The sequence below is a fragment of the Trachypithecus francoisi genome, unplaced genomic scaffold (assembly GCF_009764315.1).
Source record: "Trachypithecus francoisi isolate TF-2019V2 unplaced genomic scaffold, Tfra_2.0 Lachesis_group19, whole genome shotgun sequence".
Classification (NCBI taxonomy): domain Eukaryota; kingdom Metazoa; phylum Chordata; class Mammalia; order Primates; family Cercopithecidae; genus Trachypithecus; species Trachypithecus francoisi.
The window spans coordinates 31,733,913-31,755,555 of NW_022681464.1; the positions used below are offsets into that span (position 1 = coordinate 31,733,913).

The 21,643-nt window shown below is 42.8% G+C and overlaps 1 protein-coding gene across 6 annotated transcripts in view; it reads left to right on the forward strand.

Annotated features, from left to right (window-relative positions):
* The window catches only part of OSBPL1A (oxysterol binding protein like 1A), a 232,556-nt gene that overhangs the window by 196,430 nt on the left and 14,483 nt on the right, over positions 1–21,643 (forward strand). For all 6 annotated transcript variants that reach the window (XM_033178095.1, XM_033178096.1, XM_033178097.1 and 3 more), the window contains 4 exons: positions 1,829–1,904; positions 16,940–17,074; positions 18,055–18,152; positions 19,805–19,987. In XM_033178095.1, the coding sequence (XP_033033986.1) occupies positions 1,829–1,904; positions 16,940–17,074; positions 18,055–18,152; positions 19,805–19,987 (492 nt within the window). The remainder of the gene's footprint in view (positions 1–1,828; positions 1,905–16,939; positions 17,075–18,054; positions 18,153–19,804; positions 19,988–21,643) is intronic.

Genomic DNA, 21,643 nt, shown 5'->3' on the forward strand with positions numbered 1-21,643 from the left:
CTTTGGATGGCCGAAGCGGGTGGATCACCTGAGGTCAGGAGTTCAAGACCAACCTGGCCAACATGGTTGGGGTGTTGGTGAAACCCCATCTCTACTAAAAATACAAAAAAATAGCCGGGTGTGGTGGCACACGCCTGCAGTCCCAGCTACTCAGGAGGCTGAGGCAGGAGAATCATTTGAACCTGGGAGGCAGAGGTTGCAGTGAGCTGAGATCACATCACTGCACTTCAGCCTGAGCAACAAGAGAGAAACTCCATCTCAAAAAAAAGAAAAAGAGAAAACTAGATGGAAAATATAGTTTATATACATCTCTAAAACTATATTATACATGCAAAGGATAGATAATGGCAGGGATTCTTCTTCCTGGTATCCATTGTTCATGTCACAGAGATTAATGGTCTTGGATAGTGGGGAGTGTGATTTCAATACCATCTGTGGCCACTTATCCAGCAGATTGGATAGATGGCAGATCTGCCAAATGAGCAGTGCGTGTTCCTAAAAAAGAGAAAGAAACTAGAAGAATTCCACCATGGATTATTGACTTAAAAATGTAAATTGTATTAACTTCTATAATCTGAAATAGTTTAATTTAGAGGTTCTTTAGAAGATAATTTTTTAAATATTTAATATTTTAGCTATATGGATGTATTTCAGAAGGCAACTGGAAAACTTTTTATTATTTTATTATTTTTTATTTTTTGAGGCAGAATCTCGCTCTGTCGCCCAGGTTGGAATGCAGTGGCGCGATCTCACCGCAACCTCCGCCTCCCAGGTTCAAGCGATTCTCCTGCCTCGGCCTCCCGAGTAGCTGGGATTACAGGCGCCACCACCATGCGTGGCTGATTTTTGTATTTTTGGTGGAGATGGGTTTCACCATGTTGCCCAGACTGGTCTTAGCTCCTGAACTCAAGTGATCTGCCCACCTTGGCCTCCCAAAGTGCTAGGATTACAGGTGTGAACCACCATGCCTGGCCGGCAACTGGAAAACTTTCGTAACAGTGTTATGGAAAGTTGGCCTGGGCACCTCTTGCACACCCCTCATTCCTGATGGTGCTGCCATTCTGATCTGTGGAAATGGAGAGACTCCCTGCCCACCAGGCGTGGCTCTGATGTGCTGCTTATCCAAGCTACAGACCTTCAGCCCCAGGCAGCCGTCATCCCTTGGCTACTTTCAAACACCTACAGAGGCTTTGAAGATGCTCTTTCCGTAGAGGTTGTTTTCCAGTATACCCAGAATTGCTGCATTTTGTTCAGTGTTAGTTCTCCTTGGGGAAATACCGATGTATGTTACAGGGCCTAAATACTTTGTACTTTTTAAAAAATACTTTGGCTTTTACTTTTAAAAATATTTGGCTTTTATAAAAGTTTTCTATTTTCCATTTCATTTCTTAAAACCCTGTGTCTCAGCTTTGTGATAGCATTTTGTTTACATCATTTAGCAGCTAGAGAATGGTGATGTAGTAAGTATCAGAACATGGTAGGTGCGCCATGAATCCAGCAACAGGGCCAGATGTGCCATAGCGTGAAAGGAGAGTGGATCTGAGATGGTCCAAACAGCTGGGCCCCAAGGACTGGGAGGACTGAGTTCAGATCAGAGCAATGCTGAAGACAGGGGCCAGTTGATTTGCTACAGAATCTTTCAGAGGCCAAAGTAGGTAGCGGTGAACAGGTGCAACCCTAGGTGAGCCCTGCTTAGCCCTGTCTGTGATGACACACATTTTTAAAGTGTCTCTCTGTGTCTGCAGCTCTCATGTGAATGACAGTAGTTTTTCCCTCCTAAGGACAATGGCATTAGAATGAACTTGATGTTTTTCTTTTCTTTTTTCAGAACAAGTTTGCCTTCTCCTATGTTTTCCAGAAATGACTTCAGTATCTGGAGCATCCTCAGAAAATGTATTGGAATGGTAAATTAACGGTTTTGTCATATGATATTAAGCAGATGTGTTTAATTGTATATTCTTTAGAAAGGAATCTAAAAGTTTGCATTAAAGTGGTGCATGACAATGTTTATGGAAACATACGAGAATCATAAATTGTGAAAAGTCATAGGTGAATTTTTTCTGACAAGAATTTGAGCTGCTCTAATGGCTTTAATGTGCGTTTTTGATGTAAAAAAAAAAAATGCCATGTTTCTGTCGTCACAGCACATTTATATTGCCCCATAGACTTACCTAGAAACTCTCAGAAAGAACAGACAACTCCGCAGTGGAGAACAGAATTTCTCTTACACTTCTGTGCACACAGCAAGTTTTCGTATTTGGAATTCGTGAGTGTTGTATATTAAGTATTTGGAATACGTCTCTGCTTAGTTATCTGCGCAGGTGGATGTGACCTGGGGGGAGATAGGGAGATGGCAGCGTTTCCTTTTATAGAAATCCTTGGATTCCCTGGAAGTTAGTAGTCAACACGCCGCCCTGATGTCAGCCAGCCTAGGATTCTGGGTAAAGTTCTCTTAACTCTTCCTAGTGTGATGTTGGACCTCCGAACATGTAAGTCGTGTGGCACAAAAGAATCTGCCTGGACATGACCTTTTAACATTTTGCAATTGAATGTGTATCCTGGGAGCGCTCCAGAACTTTCCCTGTGCCGGGAAGTACAGTCACCTCGTGCACACTTCATTCTGCGGCTTGAAATCTTGTCCACTGCAGAGGTGCTCACTTTGGCATTTTTCTTTTCGTTTTCTTTCTTTTCTCTTTTCATTTCATTTCCTTTTTTTTTTTTTTCTTTTTTTGAGACAGGGACTTCTTATATTATCCAGACTGGAGTGAAGTAACGCCGTCATGGCTCACAGCAGCCTCAACCTCCCCAGCTCAACTGATCCTCCCACCTCAGCCTCCTGAGTAGCTGGGACCGCAGGTGTATACTGCCACATCCAGCTAATTTTTTGTATTTTTAGTACAGAAGGAGTTTTGCTATGTTTCCCAGGGTGGTCTGGAACTCCTGGGCTCAGGCAGTCCTCCCACCTCAGCCTCCCAAAGTGTTGGTATTACAGGCCTGAACCACCATGCCTGGTCTCTGGCATTTTTCCAGTGTCTCTCTTCTCTAAGTGGATAATGAAATCTGAAACTTCCTAAATGTAATTTCCAAGGGACAAATTTCATAAACATTAATTTTAAACAAATATTTTTTGACTCCTGCATGGAGAGTAATTCATCTAAATTTCGGAGCTTGATAATGTAGGATCTAATCCCCGCTCTGTCATGTTGGATTGCACCTGTCATGTTGGATTGCACCTGCTATGCTCTGACAGATACTCTGCTGTTTCTCTAGAATGTGGTTTTACTTTTTTTTTTTTTTTTTTTGAGACGGAGTCTCGCTCTGTCGCCCAGCCTGGAGTGCAGTGGCCAGATCTCAGCTCACTGCAAGCTCCACCTCCCGGGTTTACACCATTCTCCTGCCTCAGCCTCCAGAGTAGCTGGGACTACAGGCGCCCACCAACTCGCCTGGCTAGTTTTTTGTATTTTTTAGTAGAGACGGGGTTTCGCCGTGTTAGCCAGGGTGGTCTCGATCTCCTGACCTCGTGATCCACCTGTCTCGGCCTCCCAAAGTGCTGGGATTACAGGCTTGAGCCACCGCGCCCGGCCGGTTTTACTTTTATGTTTAGGCACAGAACTTCTTGTACAAGTAAATGCTTATGCTGAATCATAAATAAAATACAACAAATAAACATAGAGCTGTTTGGGTTGAAAGGTTCCATCAAATGTTCTGAATCATATCTCTAGAATTTATTGATTCGAGGCATAGAGAGAGAGCTTCAGGGGAAGTCGTGTTTTTGGAAACTTCTTTCTGCTGAGGTTCATAGGAGACGAATGTTCTGGAAGAACATTTTTATTAATGTGGATGGAAAGGAAATCACCCAGCTTTTGGAAATACTGTTTTTTGAGCACTGTCTGCTATAGGACCTTCTCTCTCAGGCAGCAGACACAATCAAGGTATAAGCGCTAAGCGACAGTAAAGATGAAAAATGAAGAGTCTTGAGAGAGAAATACAAATATTACAACCATTTTTTTTTTTGAGTCGGAGTCTCACTTTATCACGCAGGCTGGAGTGCAGTGGTGCAATCTCGGCTCACTGCAGCCTCCACCTCCCAAGTTCAAGTGATTCTCCTGCCTCAGCCTCCCAAGCAGCTGGAATTATAGGTATCCACCACCACAAGCAGCTACTTTTTGTAATTTTAATAGAGACAGGACGGGGTTTTACCATGTTGGCCAGGCTGGTCTTGAACTCCTGACGTCAGGTGATCCACCCACCTCAGCCTCCCAAAGTGCTGGGATTATGGGCGTGAGCTACCGCGCCTGGCCTGGAATATATTTTTAAAGTAAATTTTGGTATCAACAGTCTCCAATATCTGCCTGTTTCCATCTCCCAAAAGAAAAATAGGTCCAAACTTAGAGAATAGTAGTATCCGTAGGTCTTAATACACTTAACTTAAAGTGAAGACATTTTAAAAAATCCCCTATTGTATATTTCTGATTCTTTTTATTTTTGGAGACAGAGTCTCGCTCTCTGGTGCAGGGTAGGGTGCAGTGGTGTGATCTCAGCTTACTGCAACCTCTGCCTCCTGGGTTCAAGTGATTCTCCTGCCTCAGCCTCCCGAGTAGCTGGGACTACAGGTACGCGCCACCATGCCCGGCTAATGTTTTGTACTTTTAGTAGAGACGGGGTTTCACCACGTTGGCCAGACTGGTCTTGAACTCATGACCTCAGTTGATGCACCCACCCTGGCTTCCAAAAGTGCTGGGATTACAGGTGTGAGCCACCGTGCCCGGCCTGCATGTTTCTGATTCTGTCACATTAATTCAAATACTTCACTTCGTGTTCTTTTTGTGAGGGTGAAACTGAGTTCTAGAAGCCATGTGCATACCTTCAGCTATCATCTCTCTTCCCTTACCTCCATTTAGCCAGCTTCTTAATTTGTTAATAAGTCTTAAGAGTGGAAGAGGAAATTTGATACTGAGCCGTAGCTCTTCCTGCTGTCTGTTGTCGTGAGGAGCGTGCCAGGACAGAGTGCAGGGTGTGAGCATCCTGCGGGTGAAAGTCCCACAGTTCCACACTCAACTAGGGTCCCCATCTCATCTTTTTCCACAACAATTAATGCCCCGGATCTGTATGCTGTGATGATATCATTTTATGATGTAATGCTATTATTCAAAATATGTGGCTTTTCTAAATTCACAGTACATATGCTTATCTGCCAGATGTGGTCTAAGTCTCACTTTGTCTTAGGAAGGAAAGGAAGAGTTTCTTCTCCAGGCATTTGTCATCTTGGCCCCCAGTGTCTGCAGCCCCATCCCCAGCCAGGCTCACTCTGCCCCATCTCCTCCACTCCCACACACCTGCATGTTGTACTTTACCTTTTTCCAAATAGCATGTAGCCACTTTGATTTCCAGTACTGATGACATCCTTCTTTTCTTCTCCTACTCTGTTTTGGGCAGGATTATGTTATCAAAATGTTGGATTATACAATGTGAAATGAATACTTTACATAACTGGAATTCAACCCTAAATCTCTTTGTGGTTGAAGCTTTTACTAAACAAACAAATCTCTGGCTCCTGAGAACTAATCCTGACACTGCTTAGTCATTTGAAGCCTTTGCTTATTTCTTTCTGCTTGTGGCCTCTTTGTCACAGGACTCTTTAATCCCAAAGCCTCGTGTCCTGTGTGTACCCTGCTTCCGTCCTCCTCTTCCCCTTCACGCCTTTGCTCCAGCGGCTTTCTCAGCAGGGCTCAGCCAGAGATTGGGTCGTGGTGTTCATGCTTAGTGACTTAGGCAGCCAGCCCCAGGACCTCAGCACAAAATTTGAGGAGGTACTCGAGCTCAAGGCCGTGCACGCGCTGACCTTGTGTGTGTTCAAATGTCTTGGAGTAATAGAATAGTCCTGGATTATTGCAAAAGGTGACAAAGGTCTGGTATATCATGAATACCGACTATTGAAAGTGAAAGTAAAGTGTTGTATCATTATTTTAAAGGTAGCTAGTGGAATCCACATACCATCAAGTTTTGATTGCCACTGTCATTCTGTTAAATAAATACATGAGCAAGCTGTTCTTTAGTCATTGAAAAGTTTATACTTCCATGTCTCCTTGAACTTGTATTTCCATTTTATCCTTCCTATAGGATAACTCAATTAATTTCGTGTCCTTTTTGTGAGGGTGAAACTGAGTTCCAGAAGCCATGTGCATACCTTCAGCTGTCATCTCTCTTCCAGTACCTCCATTTACCCAGTTGACTCAATATTTTTTAATCTGTGAGGGTCTTTTATCGATTACTTTATCATACTTCATTATTACAGAAATATGTGTAAAAATTAAAATTTAAAAAGCTGTGTATTCTATAAGGCTTTAGTACTAAAGGTTTCTTTGCATTGTTATTATAAATGTTAGTATTTGAATGATTACAATTGTAAACATTATAAAATATATGAAAATATTAGCAAAAGGTAAAATGTTATGAGTGAAAAGAATTTTTTTCAATTGGGTTTAGATATCTGAGATGAATATCACTTGCTGCTAGAATGAGACAAGATTTTCAGTAACAATTATGTCCTTGTTTTTGAATACATGCAAGGACTGAGTGAGAGCTTTGCTCATATTAACAGACAGATGGGAGCAGGAGTTTTTTTGGGTTTTTAAAAAAATATCCAGTAATGTCATTCAGTTCTTTGACCCCCTTTTCAACTATATGCCAAAAGTCAGATTATATTACAAAATTTTTTGTGTGTGATTTATAAGCTAACAACTCAATTAGGACTCCCTTCAGTGTTACTAAAAACACAACTTTGAAAAACTCTAACTTGCACAAGGTTTTGTTACCTTTCATTAGTCATTGGCTTCTTGGCCTCTGGAAAATACACCAGAGAAGCTTTTCCCAAGCTCTCCGATCTCAATTCATTGAACTGTTTTTATCAGTCAGTTATGCCTTGCAATACTGAGAAAGGGTTGAGAAAATTGGAATATTTTTCACTGAAGTAAACCTTTGCCAATATGTTTTTGATAAAATGCTTTTATCTCACCATGAATCTTAAGATGTTTCCCACAGACTGAAGATTTCGCTCATTCATTCCGGTACAGAATGTCTACCACATAGCCATGGGGCCAGACCTCATGCCCAGACATATCACCAGGTCAGAGTAACTGTCAGAAGGGATGTGATGTCATTTCTGGATTCAGATAAACATGTGATACCATATATGCCACCATGACAACAGTGTTATTCTTGCGTTCCAACTCTCAGATAGATGCAGAGCTAGATAAGATTTGGAGCTTTGCCAAATCTGGCGTGTTATAAATACCAGCTAGAGAGATGGGAGATAGAAGCAGCAAGATAGTTAAACAAAATTTGGTATCTCTACCCCCACACTCTACAGTGGTCTAAAATCAGAATGTTTCAACCTGGGGAGAAGTGGCTTGAAGACCCTATTTCTAGTGTCATGTCTTTCCCTTAACTGAAACAGGCAGTTAAGGAGCCCTAATGTAAGTTAATGGTTCTTGAGTAAAAGAGGCTTTGCTGATAACAGTACTGTTTCTAACCTTCTCTGTCTGGTGCCCTGGAGCCTTTCTCATTTCCAGGTATAAATACTATGCTGTGATTCAGATTAAGTAGGAGATTAAGTCCTTTTTTTTTTTTTAAAGTAGCAGAGGGCGACTGTGAATGGGGAGATGAGCAAAGAGGAGCAGCACAATCCCTCCAGTGCAGGTGCCCTCTGAGACTTGCCAGTTTCTAGGAGAAAATGCATGTGGAAGTAGATTCCCTTAAAGCCACGAATGCCGAGTGATCCGGTGCAAGCTTGCGGCCCGTGCTTCCATTGTCTCTCCACACGCCTGTCTAGGTGTTGTCCAGCCTTTAGTGAAGTCGCCTAGCAGGAGGGCTCATGCCACCTCCCAACTCTGAAGCTGTTCAGCTGCTAAGCAGGAAGAATAGGAAAGGAATATCATTATGCTCATTAGTATTTTCCTTAGAGCTTTTCTTATCTTCTCCTCCCTGTTTTCCCGCTGGTTGCACCGAGGTGCCCACACTGTGGTTCAGTTCACCCATGATGAGCACACCCCTTTTCCCGCTCCGTGGCGCCTTCCTTTCTGCCTGTGTGTCTTTCACTCTGGCCCCTGTTGTACCCTCCGACTGGCCTGTGAGGACTGAGGACAGAAGGCCTGAGGGCGGCAGGCTTTTTTTCAAACTGCGCATTCAGAGTGGCCATAGGCAGCTATCCCGGGACGCCTTAGAGTAACTCCTCTGCGTGTCATCAGTGGTATTCAGATGGCAAGAACGTCATGCAGTGAGAAACTGATAGATGAGATGTTAGGCATCGTGTGGAGGGGAGGGAACTGGGCAGCATGAGATGGGGAAAGAAAGACATTTGGCCCTCCAAGGCTCTCCACTGTAAGCACGATGAATTTTTTCGTCCTCAGTAGCTGTGGGAGGTAGGGGTGTCATAGAGGAAACATCCAGTGCCATCTCCATCTTGCAGGAGGCACGGCTTTATCCAGGGGACAGCCGACTGCCGCCAGCCCCCGGCTGTCAGTGGAGAGAGCTCTGGGGACCCACCAGGGTTTGGGTCACACATGCAGGGGAGCACCCTGCCCAGAAGCTGCTGTCTGGGCAACAGAGCAGACACACCTAGCCTAGTACCTGAGGGGAATTTTCTCTCTATAACCCAGGTCTTAAGTAGTTACACTTCTGTCCTGTGACAGTGGTAGACTTTACATTTATATAGTATTTTCAGTTTCAGTTGATCTCAAACTTGGCCTTGCTCTCAAGTTTCTCTAGTGCTCAAGTGAAAACGCAACCTTCTCTCCTTCTTCTCAGTTTGTCAGCCAGTGAGCAATTGCAATTAGGAGTTTCTGCAGTTTCATCATTGGTTGTTCTTAATTTGCATGGTGATATTTAAACTTTGCTTTTAGCTGGAATTGCTTGGCATAAATGTTTAACTTTTCCAGCTGCCTGAAGCTCTCAATGATAGAAGTTTCTAGGCAGTGTTTCTTCCTGAAGCTTGATCTTCATAATGTGAATTGTTGCTTTTCTTATTATTGGAATATATAGACATATTAGTTGTATACAGTATCTAGAGAATGCAACACCACACTTCATTGGATTGGAAGTGAAAATGATGTATCAGTGAATTTTCAAGAGGTCTAAGAGGGAAGGAAATAAAATATACTTGGTGTCAGTGAGCTTTTCACTACCTCTCTAGGGAACTGTAGGTTTTAGCAATTGAAATAATTGTAAGATTATTTAAAAATAATTACAGATGATGGAGGCAATACAATTGCAAGTAAGTTGCTATATTTTAAAATAGCATGTTACACTCTTTCAAGGTCCAGATTGTTTTTATGGCAGTCCAGGTTCTGCCTCTTATTCTGTCTCTGTTATTTGACCCAGCCATGTGCCTTTCCATTTTTTTGAATGCATTCATTCTGAGTTACTAAAAGAAATGGAAACCTGTTTAAATTATTATAGATTACAACATTTTATTAAAAGAGACTTTTAGAATTTTAGCAGCTTTTCAAATGATTAAAAAATGAATCTACTTATTGAATTGATGATAAACCCACATCCTTTGTGCCTTGGTCTCCAGAGTTCACGCCACCCCCTTTGTCATTGGCTTCCAACCCCTGGAAAGCCCGGGTGACTGGTGTTGAACAGCCAGCGGCTGTGGACACCTGCCTGCCCCATCCTGCTGTGCTGTGTTTTCCCATGGAGCTGGATGTGGAGAAATGGCAGTGCACACAGCATTGCTTTAGAGTTGAAAGATTACATCCCTAGGCCAGTATTCCTGAGAAAACAAAGCAAAATCCCTTTGAGGGAAGCACTCCTGTCTTATAAATACTAAAATGTCATCCGCAGTCCATCTGTTCCTTCCTCAGTGAGTATATGATAGTCCTTAGAGTGTTTTTCAGGAAAAACAAATTCAAAATCAGACTTACAGGTAAAGCTCTTCCTTTCTTTTAATGAATAAACTTTTAAAATTTCTTTATGATCAATCCCACCCTGCTGTTGTGTACAATAAAGGGAAATGGAGAAAACAGGAAGAGAGCTGAGCCAGAAATGGCATAGTCTGTGTCACCTACTGGCTGTCACCGGTTGCCACTGCAGTGAACCCCTGCCATCCTGGTGTTTGGATCCCTCCTGGCCCAGGCTTCAGAAAGGGCAGCACCCTGTCCCTCACTCCCTCACCTTTTAAGCTCAGGTCCCTATGCCGTGCTGCTGTCTGTGCAGCTTCTCTGCAGCTCAGCTGCCCCTGGGTTAGGGCAGAGTATCCCAGCCATTGAGGCATACTTGCTTTCCTGCAACCTTGGAGGTTGGAGATCTTGTCTGCATTATTAATAACAGTGATAATAGCTAGCATTTATTGCTCACTTAACAGATGCCTGGCACTATTCTAAGTGCTTTATATTAATGAATACATCTCATCTTTACAAGCCTGGTGAGGTATGTAATGAAATTGTCCCCACTATAGGGAGATTAGGGACTTGCAGGCTGCCAGGCAAGCAGTAGGTAGTACAACTAGGATTTGAATGTAGAAGTTTGATCTCAGAGCTCATTTGTTTCCCCTTGGTTTTACAATTATGGCAAAACATACATAACATAAAAGGCACCACCTTCACCATTTTTAAGTATAGTTCAGTGGCATCAGTACACTCGCATTGCTGTGCTACCATCGCCACCGTCCATCCACAGAACTCTCTTCAGCTTGCAAAACTGAAACTGTCCCCCGAAACACCAACTTCCCCACTCCGCCTCCCCCGCCCAGTAGCCACCATTCCACTGTCTGTTCAGAGCCCTTTCTTATTTATTTATCTTTAGCAGCAGCCTTACCCAAGAAGTAGGAACCTGTTCTTTCAGTTTCCTGTCTCTGGAACTTAGGAGTGGACTAATCTGAAGTTTCCATTGTATGACTTCTACACCAGTTTTTCCTTGTCCATTTCATGACTAGCATCAATGCAAGTGTGTGTATTATAAGATGGACCAGCTGCTGCGGTGTGAGGCTGTTAGCTTCCCTGGCTTTTCCTTTTGCCTGTCTGAAATTGGTTTTTGTGGGTTTTGTTTGTTTGTTTGTTTGTTTGTTTTTTGAGTTGGAGTCTTGTTCTGTTGCCCAGGCTGGAATACAGTGGCATCATTTTGGCTCATTGCGACCTCTGCCTCCTGGGTTCAAGCAATCCTCCTGCCTCAGCCTCCCTCATAGCTGGGATTACAGGCACACACCACCATGCCCAGTTAAATTTTGTATTTTTGGTAGAGATGGGGTTTCACCATGTTGGCCAGGCTGCCTCGAACTCCTGACCTCATGATCCACCCACCTCGTCTTCCCAAAGTGCTGGGATTACAGGCCTGAGCCACCGCGCCTGGCCTATTGTTAGGTTTTTTTTTTTTTTTTTTTTTGAGGCGGAGTCTCGCTCTGTCGCCCAGACTGGAGTGCAGTGGCCAGATCTCAGCTCACTGCAAGCTCCGCCTCCCGGGTTTCCGCCATTCTCCTGCCTCAGCCTCCCGAGTAGCTGGGACTACAGGCGCCCGCCACCTCGCCCGGCTAGTTTTTGTATTTTTAGTAGAGACGGGGTTTCACCGTATTAGCCAGGATGGTCTCGATCTCCTGACCTCGTGATCCGCCCGTCTCGGCCTCCCAAAGTGCTGGGATTACAGGCTTGAGCCACCGCGCCCGGCCTATTGTTAGGTTTTAAAGTAACACCTCGTTTTACCCTTGATTAGAAGAGCAATGCATGTTCCTTTTAGGAAACCTGGAAACTACAGAAAAGCATAAGGAGGTTTATGAGGATTCCCTATGCCGCCAACCCCTAGCGAGACCCACTGCTAACTTGTTGATGTTACTATCTTCCAGCATTTGTTTCTATGTCTATAAAAACATATTTAACAAGATTAGAATATTTTTGAACATGTTGCTTTATAACCTGTTTTTTTCTCTCAGATTTTAATGTGAATATTTATTTAGAATGAGGAAAAATCATCACAAGTTTTGAAGTGTAAATATCACTATTACCACAGTAACGTTGTTTGTGTCTAGTACCACAAACAATATAAATCCAAAATCATTATAGACTTCTTTAATTGCCTTAACCTTCTTCTGTACTTTTTTTGTTGCTCTTTTTTGGCTTTACATTCTCTTTTATCACATGCGACTGCAACTATGATATTTTCTGTAGCAGGACTAGAAAGATAATTTGATCTTTCCTAAAGTATGATTCATCAAAATTCGTTTTCTTAACATTTCATTTTATTTTTTAAGACAGGGTCTTGCTCCGTCACCCAGCTTGGAATGCAGCGGCATGAACATGATTCACTGTAGCCTTGATTTCCTGAGCTCAGGCAAGCCTTCTGCCTCGGCCTCCTGAGTAGCTGGGACTACAGATGCACACCCCCATGCTTGGCTAGTTTTCTGATTTTTTTGTAGGGATGGGATCTCACTTTGCTGCCCAGGCTGGTCTTGAATTCCTGGGCTCGTGATCCCTGTGCCTTGGTCCCCAAACTGGTGAGACTGCATGTGTGAGCCACCATGCTTGGCCTCATTTTATTTTTTAAAATACTTTTATTTTATAAAGTAGTTTTCAGTTTACAGCAAAATTGAGAGGAAGATGCGGAGAGTTCCCACACACTCCCTGGCCCCACACGTGCATAGCCTTCCCGTAGTCAGCATCCCTCACCAGGGTGGCCCATTTGTTAGAACTGGTGAACCTGGCCAGGCGCGGTGGCTCATGCCTGTAATCCCAGCACTTTGGGAGGCTGAGGTGGGCGGATCACAAGGTCAGGAGTTCGAGACCAGCCTGGCCAACATGGTGAAACCCCGTCTCTACTAAAGATACAAAAAATTAGCTGGGCGTGGTGGTGCGTGCCTGTAGTCCCAGCTCTTTGGGAGGCTGAGGCAGGAGAATTGCTTGAACCCAGGAGGTGGAGGTTGCAGTGAGCCGACAATGCACCATTACACTCCAGCCTGGGCGACAGGGCGAGACTCCATCTCAACAACAACAACAAAAAGAATCAGTGAACCTGCGATACTTCATCACCCCAGGTTCATAGTTTATACTGGGGCTCACTCTTGGTGTTCTGTGCTCGTGTAATGACGTGTATCCAGCATTGTAGTACCATACAGAATGTTTTCACTGCCTTCAAAATCCCCTTTGCTCTGCCTGTTCATCCCTCCCCCTTACTCTGGGCAACCACTGACCCTTTTACTGTCTCTATCGTTTTGTCTTAACCAGAATGTCATACAATTGGAATCATACTGGCTTTTTTTCCCTTAGTAATAGGCATCTATGTTTGCTCCATGTCTTTCCATGACTTGATAGCTCATTTCTTTTAAGCGCTGAATAATATTTCAAACGTTACCAATTTTTTACTCAGCATTTAGCTGTGTTAACCACATGCATTATTAAGCAAGACCTTTGTCTTCAAAGAGCTCTCCTTTGAAGGAGGCGGGAAGTTGTGTGTGTGACAAATGCCTGAAAAGGGAAAGCTCACGGGGCAGTGAGAATGCAGGGTGCATCTGGGGCAGGGCATACCTGCAGTGTTCCCCTCTCTCTGTGAGGTGATGGGGGCGCATAGATGGGGTATAAGATAGTGTCCCTTTCCCAAGGAATTGTATTACTATACACGTAGCAAGATAAGCTGGTTACCACCCATACCATAACAGTAGGTAATAGAATCTAATCTCTGATCAAATGCTCAGTTGTGAGCAATACATTTTGGTCCTCTAGCAATTGGAAGGAGGAGGAAATCAGTGAGTGCTACAGTACTTGAGGAGGAAAGACTTGAACTGGGCCTTGAAATCTGGGTAGGACACAGAGGAATAAAGGGAAGAGAGAGCAGGGCATTCCAGGTTAAGTGGTGGTTGTAATGAGGCTTTTGCTGCAGTACCTGGCACATAGTAGGTGCTCACTTAAATATGTGTTTAATGAAAGCATAAACATGCCAGAAGGAACAAAGTGGGAGTAATACACCTCTTTTAGCATCAGAGATGTTGACTGTCATGCACCATTGGTGGGAGTATAAATTGGTTCAGCTATTTTGGAAAGCATTCAGCATTCAGTGTCTGTAAATAAATAAATAAATACAATAAATTAAAATGAGCATACTTTTGACCCAGAAAATCCACTTTAGAGAAATCTACTTAAAATCCCTATTTGCCTATATTCTTAAAGATATATGATTAAATAGTTCACAGTGCGTCCATATATGGGCGTTGTTTTAAATTTAACAAACACATCTAGCATTATTAATGTGCCCAGAACTATGCTTTATGATAGATACTATTATATTAGCGCTTAGTACTTATTGATGAGGAAACTGGCACAGGGTTTAACTTGGTCAAAGCTACATAGCTAGTAAATGGTGAACCCAGCAGTGGAACTCAATCTGGTTCAGTGGTCTTAGCATTACACTATCCTGTGATTAGAAAGAACTTAAAAGACTCGATGTATGTACCTTACATGTGTATCACACCCCGCTAAAAGATGCGCAAAACACAGTGAAAGTGTAATGAGTCAATACATAGAGCTGACATCAAGCATTAAAACAAACAAATTTTGGCTGGGCACAGTGGCTCACGCCTGTAATCCCAGCACTTTGGGAGGCTGAGGTGGGTGATCACCTGAAGTCAGGAGTTCGAGACCAGCCTGGCCAACATGGTGAAACCCCGTCTTTACTAAAAATACAAAAAAATTAGCCAGGCATGGTGCTGCACGCCTGTAGTTCCAGCTGCTCGGGAGGCTGAGGCATGACAGTCGTTTGAACCTGGGAAGTGGAGGTTGCAGTGAGCCGAGATCGCGCCTTTGCACTCCAGCCTGGGCGACAAGAGCAAAACTCTGCCTCAAAAAAAAAAAAAAAAAAAAACTCTGTGTGTGAATGTAAATCAGGAGTATGTATGCTTATGTGTGTGAATACATAGGTCTGTATCCCAAAGTGTTGCTGCTGTTTTGTGTCTGGGGAGAGGAGTGAGAAAGGGAAGTAAAGAGACATTTTCATGTTTTTATTTCAATATTATATTTTATACTAAGATAGATATGTATTTCCCAATTAGTTTTTTTAATAGAAAAAAAAATAACGATAGTTTTTATTGAAAAATAGAAGGCCAGATGCTATGGCTCACACCTGTAACTGCAGCCGTTTGGGAGGCTGTAGTGGGAGGATTGGATCCCTTGAGGTCAGGAGTTCGAGACCAGCCTGACCAACATGGTGAAACCCTGTCTCTACTAAAAAAATACAAAAATTATCTGCATCTGGTGGTGCACATCTGTAATCCCAGCTACTCCAGAGGCTGAGGCAGGAGAATTGTGTGAACCTGGGAGGCAGAGGTTACGGTGAGCCAAGATTGTGCCACTGCACTCCAGCCTGGGTGACGGAGTAAGACTCCATCTCAAAAAAAAAAAAAAAAGAAAAAGAAAAGTAGAAAAAAGAGAGCCTGGGGCATTTCAATTAAGACAAGCCTTGGCAGTCCCAGTTTTTTTTTGACTTGTTCCCAGTAGTGAATCTCTGGGTTTAGTGAGCTCTTAGAGTGTATGTAGTTGAGCCTTCCTTTATTTCTCTATACACATTCCTGTTTTCACTCATCTCCCCAATGATGCAGCAATAAATTTACCATTTCTTTTAATTAGGCTGAGCTGTTGCATGTCTGTGTGTTTTCTGCAGTATTTTATGGTAATGAATGAGCTTATTTTCTTTGAATGCGCTCCAGTTTCAGTTCTGTGAAGGTTGCATTTTTAATTGAAAATCTCAGTGGGAACATGGATATTTAGGGGGAAAAGTCAGAGGTAAATCAGGTGGCATTCAGCCTGATTGCACCTCAGCACTGTTCACCCGCCCACACGACCAGCCAGCAGCCCTCATGAAAGACCTGATTACCAAGGGAATGGTTGATAGCAGTTTGGGAAGATCGTCAGAATATTCCAGTAAATACCAAGATAGGTGTGTTACTTAATGAATTTTGTAAAGGCCTCACCAGAATATTGCTTGCTGGTGGCACATGGTAAACAGAATTGAACAGTTGCAGTTGAGGTCGGAAACTTCCTAATTGTTAAATGATTTTTGAGAGTTGGTTGTGATGGCAGCATTCTGGCAGACAGAATTTAAAATCTATTCTGTAAAATATGCCGTAGCCTGCTAGTACCCTAGACCATAATTTATACTAGATTGGTGTGCTCAGATAAGCTCGGTGTTGTCACATCATTTCATTTCATTGTCATTTCAAAAGCTGTGAAATTTGTTCTGGAAAATTACTCACAAAAATGGTATGAGTGGTTAATCCTTAGCCCATTGTTACAACATAAATGTAGACATACTGAAATTGAACACATATATTTGAACAGTGATTCATGACTTGAACAGCCCCAGACCTGAAGCTGTTCCACTGGACTCCACTGAGAAGGCAGGAAGGGGAGCTTTTAGAAGGTGTTCTTTGAAGGAGCCAGAAAGTATATTCATATTGGTGAAAGTGTAACGTCCCTAGATAGAGGTTAGTTTGGCGGTTCTGATTGATGAGGCTTAAGTCGACAGGGGAAGGGGTTTCAACAGTTTGCTTATGAAGGAACTCAAGGCATTGGAGCCATCTCCAGGAATTAGTGGCCCTGCAGTTAATTATTTTACCACCACTATGAAGAGTTTTGTTTGTCTCCATTGCCTTTGTCTCCCAGTTCCTAATTCTGATGCAAGGCAGACTAAGAGTCATTGCTCATGCTCACCAGCAGAGAGTGAGCTCCCTGGAGCCACGGAGAATGTTTGGGCAGTCTTTGTATTTCCTCCTTCAAGACCTAGAAGGATATACTCCACGGTATTAGGTGCTCTGGGAAGATTTTGTGAAATTGAACCAATATTGAAGAAATTTCATGGGTCACTAGTTTCTGTTCTGTCCTTTCCAGGAGGATGTTATGTAAAGATAACAGTAGTTTTGTTTGTTATGTATATGGGACGTAACACTTTCCATTTTCTGGTTCAATAGGAACTATCCAAGATCACGATGCCAGTTATATTTAATGAGCCTCTGAGCTTCCTACAGCGCCTAACTGAATACATGGAGCATACTTACCTCATCCATAAGGCCAGTTCACTCTCTGATCCTGTGGAAAGGATGCAGGTAGGAGCCAAGGGAGGAAAAGGTCTAACTCTGAGAGACCTCGTTACCAACCCAGCCCCGAACACACACACACATTCACACAATTAGTGTTAAATTCCATGTGAGCAATTTTATCAAAGCTCAGTCCGCACGTCTGGAGTGTCCTCTGGTCAGGGCGACACCATCGTGCAAAGACCGATGAGTATTGCAGGAGAAGTGGGAGGTGGCCCGTAAGCAAACCTGGATATTAGGGGGCTTTTGCTAAATATTTAGTTGAGAAAGTAGCATTGTGTTAGGGGAAGAATTCAACCTTTCTTCTTTCAGACTTTCTCAGGGTATTTCCAAGAAGAAGTTAACACACACACATATAAAGTAGAAAAATATGTTTGTGCTTACTTGGGTATATAAATATATATACATTGCTATATGTTAAAAGACAGCAAGGAATTGCACTGTTTAATTTTTTAGATGGAAGATTTTAGATGTCGTACATGGATGGACTAGTTAGAGGCAGAGTATAGTGGACACATTGTTCTCCTTCAGCAAAACAATAGCATTCTAAACTGAGTCTTTCTGTCCTTGCGTTTATATAAATCAGCATTTTCCAACCTCAGTGGACTTAACACCAATTAAGTTGTGGAGTTTTATATCTCTATCCCCAATCCTGGAGTGTGATACTTTTAAAAAATTTTAAATGAATTAAAAGTAACTTTGGACTTGAGGGTTTTTTGAAAGTCCTTAAGAGAATCTGTAGCACTGTTAGAGTGTGATGAAAACCATGGTTGGGAATAACCAGTCACTATAGGAAGTGACTGAAAGTAATTTTCATTCTGAATATCCAGGTTTCCATGTCCCACTGCTAGAGCCATATTAAAACTCCAAAGTAATTAAACTCCTCAAAATAATTCTGTAAATTACTGTCTTCAGCAAAATTTCAGTTCCTAAAAGAATGCGGTGCGAGCTCGACTGTTTCTGACTTGTCCTCATGCTCTGTCCCACAGTGTGTAGCTGCGTTTGCTGTATCTGCCGTTGCTTCTCAGTGGGAGCGGACTGGAAAGCCTTTCAACCCACTGTTGGGAGAGACTTACGAATTAGTGCGGTGAGGCTTTCCACTTGCATGCTTTATATAGCCTTGCAGATGAAGAGGAGAAATACATACGTATTGGTCATCACCAATAACAATTACATAGGACTAGAGCAAGTTAACAATGTTGATGTTTGTTTCTAGGATAGCTATTATTTTAGAGACTGTCAAAAATATTGAAACATACGTAAAAGCTACCATTAAAAAAATAACTGCAAGGATTTTTGTATTCCTGATCACATGGGATTAATCACCCGCCTTTTCTCCTTATGTAGATCATAAGACATGATCGAGTTTTTAAAAATAATCATTTAAAATATATTAGCTGGGTATGGTGGCGCAGGCCTATAGTCCCAGCTACTTGAGAGGCTGAGGCAGCAGGATCTCTTGAGCCCAGGATCTCTGGGCTGTAGTGCTCTATGCTGGTCAGGTGTCCGCACTAAGTTTGGCATGAATATGGTGACCTCCCAGGAGAGGGAGGTCAGAAATGGAGCAGGTCAAAACCCCCGTGCTGGTCAGTGGTGGGGCTGCACCTGTTATTAGCCACCGCACTCCAGCCTGGGCAACAGTGAGGCCCTCTTTTTTTTTTTTTTTTTTTTTTTTTGAGATGGAGTCTCGCTCTGTCGCCCAGGCTGGAGTGCAGTGGCCGGATCTCAGCTCACTGCAAGCTCCGCCTCCCGGGTTTACTCCATTCTCCTGCCTCAGCCTCCCAAGTAACTGGGACTACAGGCGCCCGCCACCTTGCCCGGCTAGTTTTTTGTATTTTTTTAGTAGAGACGGGGTTTCACCGTGTTAGCCAGGATGGTCTCGATCTCCTGACATCGCGATCCACCTGTCTCGGCCTCCCAAAGTGCTGGGATTACAGGCTTGAGCCACCGTGCCCGGCCGAGGCCCTCTTATAAAAATATCTCTTTATTAAAAAATATAAATAAAAGATATTAGCATAAGTATATATTGTTTGCATAAAGCCAATGACTACATCTGTAAGTGCAGTTCTGTTTGCTTGAGCCAGCCTGTGTCTTGTTTATACATGATTAAGGGACTTTATTTGGCTTTAGTTTTTCTATGTGTTCCTCTTCTTCTCTGCACAAGTTTTGATCTCATTTATTCCCTAGATGTTTGAAAGTGGACACAGAGTCATTCAAATTCATCTGGGTGTTCTTTATTTTAATTTGTTCAAGTAGCTAGCATTACAACATTGGATTTGGTGGTTTGGGTTGTATTTGTATAATTTCTCATAGATTAAGTTGTTTCATTGCAAGGAGAATAAAGAATTGTTGGTTGGGCATGGTGGCTCATGCCTGTAATCCCAGCACTTTGGGAGGCCGAGGCGGGCGGATCACGAGGTTAGGAGTTCGAGACCAGCCTGACCAACATGGTGAAACCCCATCTCTACTAAAAATACAAAAATTAGCCAGGTGTGGTGGTGCCTGTATTCCCAGTTACTCAGGAGGCTGAGGCAGGAGAATTGCTTGAACCTGGAAGGCAGGGGTTGTAGTGAGCTGAGATCATGCCACTGCACTCCAGCCTGAGCGACAGAGCGAGATTCTGTCTCAACAGCAACAAAAAAAGAATTGTTTACTTTGAAAGGGCAATTATGTACATGTTTAATGATAGAGTTAATTATAATGTTGCTTTTTTTTTTTTTTTTTTTTTTAAATCTTAAGAGATGACCTTGGATTTAGACTCATCTCCGAACAGGTCAGCCATCACCCACCAATCAGTGCATTTCATGCTGAAGGATTAAACAATGACTTCATCTTTCATGGCTCAATCTATCCCAAACTGAAATTCTGGGGGAAGAGTGTAGAAGCAGAACCCAAAGGAACCATCACCTTGGAGCTCCTTGAGTGAGTTCTAATCAAGCCATTAAACTGTTTTCATGTATATCTACCTGTAAGTGTAGACATGCACACTCAGCTGACCTTATTGTTCAAAAACTGGAGAAAAAGAAACAGGTTTCATATAATGCAAACTGTCTACCTCTGTGTAAACGAATTTGAGAAACATGGCAGTAGCCATTGCTAATTAATCTGGGTATGTGTAAATAGTTTAACTTGATGTTTGACTCTGGTGTTTGGATCTATTTTAAGATCGATGGAGTTAATTGCTTCATGACATTTCTTATGAAACATGCTTTTTTATATCCTTGTGCCAATGTTTTGTTTACAGATCTTTCAAAATGAATTCACTTTGAGAAATAATGAAATGACAGTTGTGTGGCACATGTTAGGCGTTAGATGAATTGGGAGTTCTTTTGCAAGATTAGCTTTAAATCCACAATTAATTCCAGTTAGGATAGAATAAGCATACGATCCCCTGTCTCTTTAACACTGATTACAACTAGAAACCCCAGACAGAAGACAAAGCAACAACCTGAGGACTCTGAAAAGTAGATAGTAGCAGGCAGACCGGGGAGAGAAATCAAAACCTGAAGACCAGTATGGCAGTGAGTTTACTGGTTTTATATATTTCTCCCAAATCTGGCTTAGAATCAGGGCAGCAAATTGCAGAACTGGGCATTGGAGGCAGACCAAAAAAGGTCTAAGAGTAACTCTCTCTTTCTAATTAAAGGACATAGAAAGATACCCTTGCAGGAAGTAGAGAATAGGGGAAATCCTGTTTCAATTTTGTCTCACAGCCTTGCCCCAAAGCAAGCCTTAGGGTCTGTAGCTACACTCCTGCTGCGGTGGTGGCTGTGGCAATCACACACGTACCTCAAACTCAGAGTCCTTCTCTTTGGCCAGAGGAACTGAGTAAAGGAACCCCTGGGGTCCAAAGAGCGTGAGAGAATCCCTGTTGCTTGTTTTTCTTTCTTTTCTTTTACTCCTCTACCCCAGAGGAAGACCTAGTTGTGGGAGATACAAGACAGAGCAGAGAGGCTCAAACCCCAGCTTGCCAGCCGGAGGGGAGAGAAAGCGCCCCCTGGTGTCTAAGAGTGTTAGGGAAACCACAAAGAGGAGGGAGCTTAAGAAAGGGGTCCCCTAAAGCTGTGTTATGAGTTCCTCACCTCATCCATACACGCATGCACTGAAATGACCCAGAAGGGTCCACAAGGGCCTCAGGATCTGAAATACTGTGTGGCCTGAGATTCAGGTCCCTGGATGGCTATTGAGGGGTAGATCTGAGCAGCACTACAGAGGCTTTGAAAATTAAACTGACACTGGAATCAAAGCCCACAGGAGGAGAGTCAGGACTTCTGGCCTGAAACACTGTTAATTGCCTACTAAAACAAAATTTTTATCAGTATTCTCCAGAAGAGGTTAAGAGGACAGAGTCTTATAATATTTAGGTGTCCAGAATACAATCCAGAATCATTCAGCATAGCAAGAAACAGGAAAATCTCAACAAACTAAAATAGAAAAGGCAGTCAACAGACTCCAGTCCACAGCTGACCCAGATACTGTCACTTGTATCCGAGATGTAAAGTAGCTCCACCAGAGAAAGGTGGACGCTCTCAAATGAGTAGAAAGACATTTTAGCAAAAAAAAAAAAAAGCCAGAAAT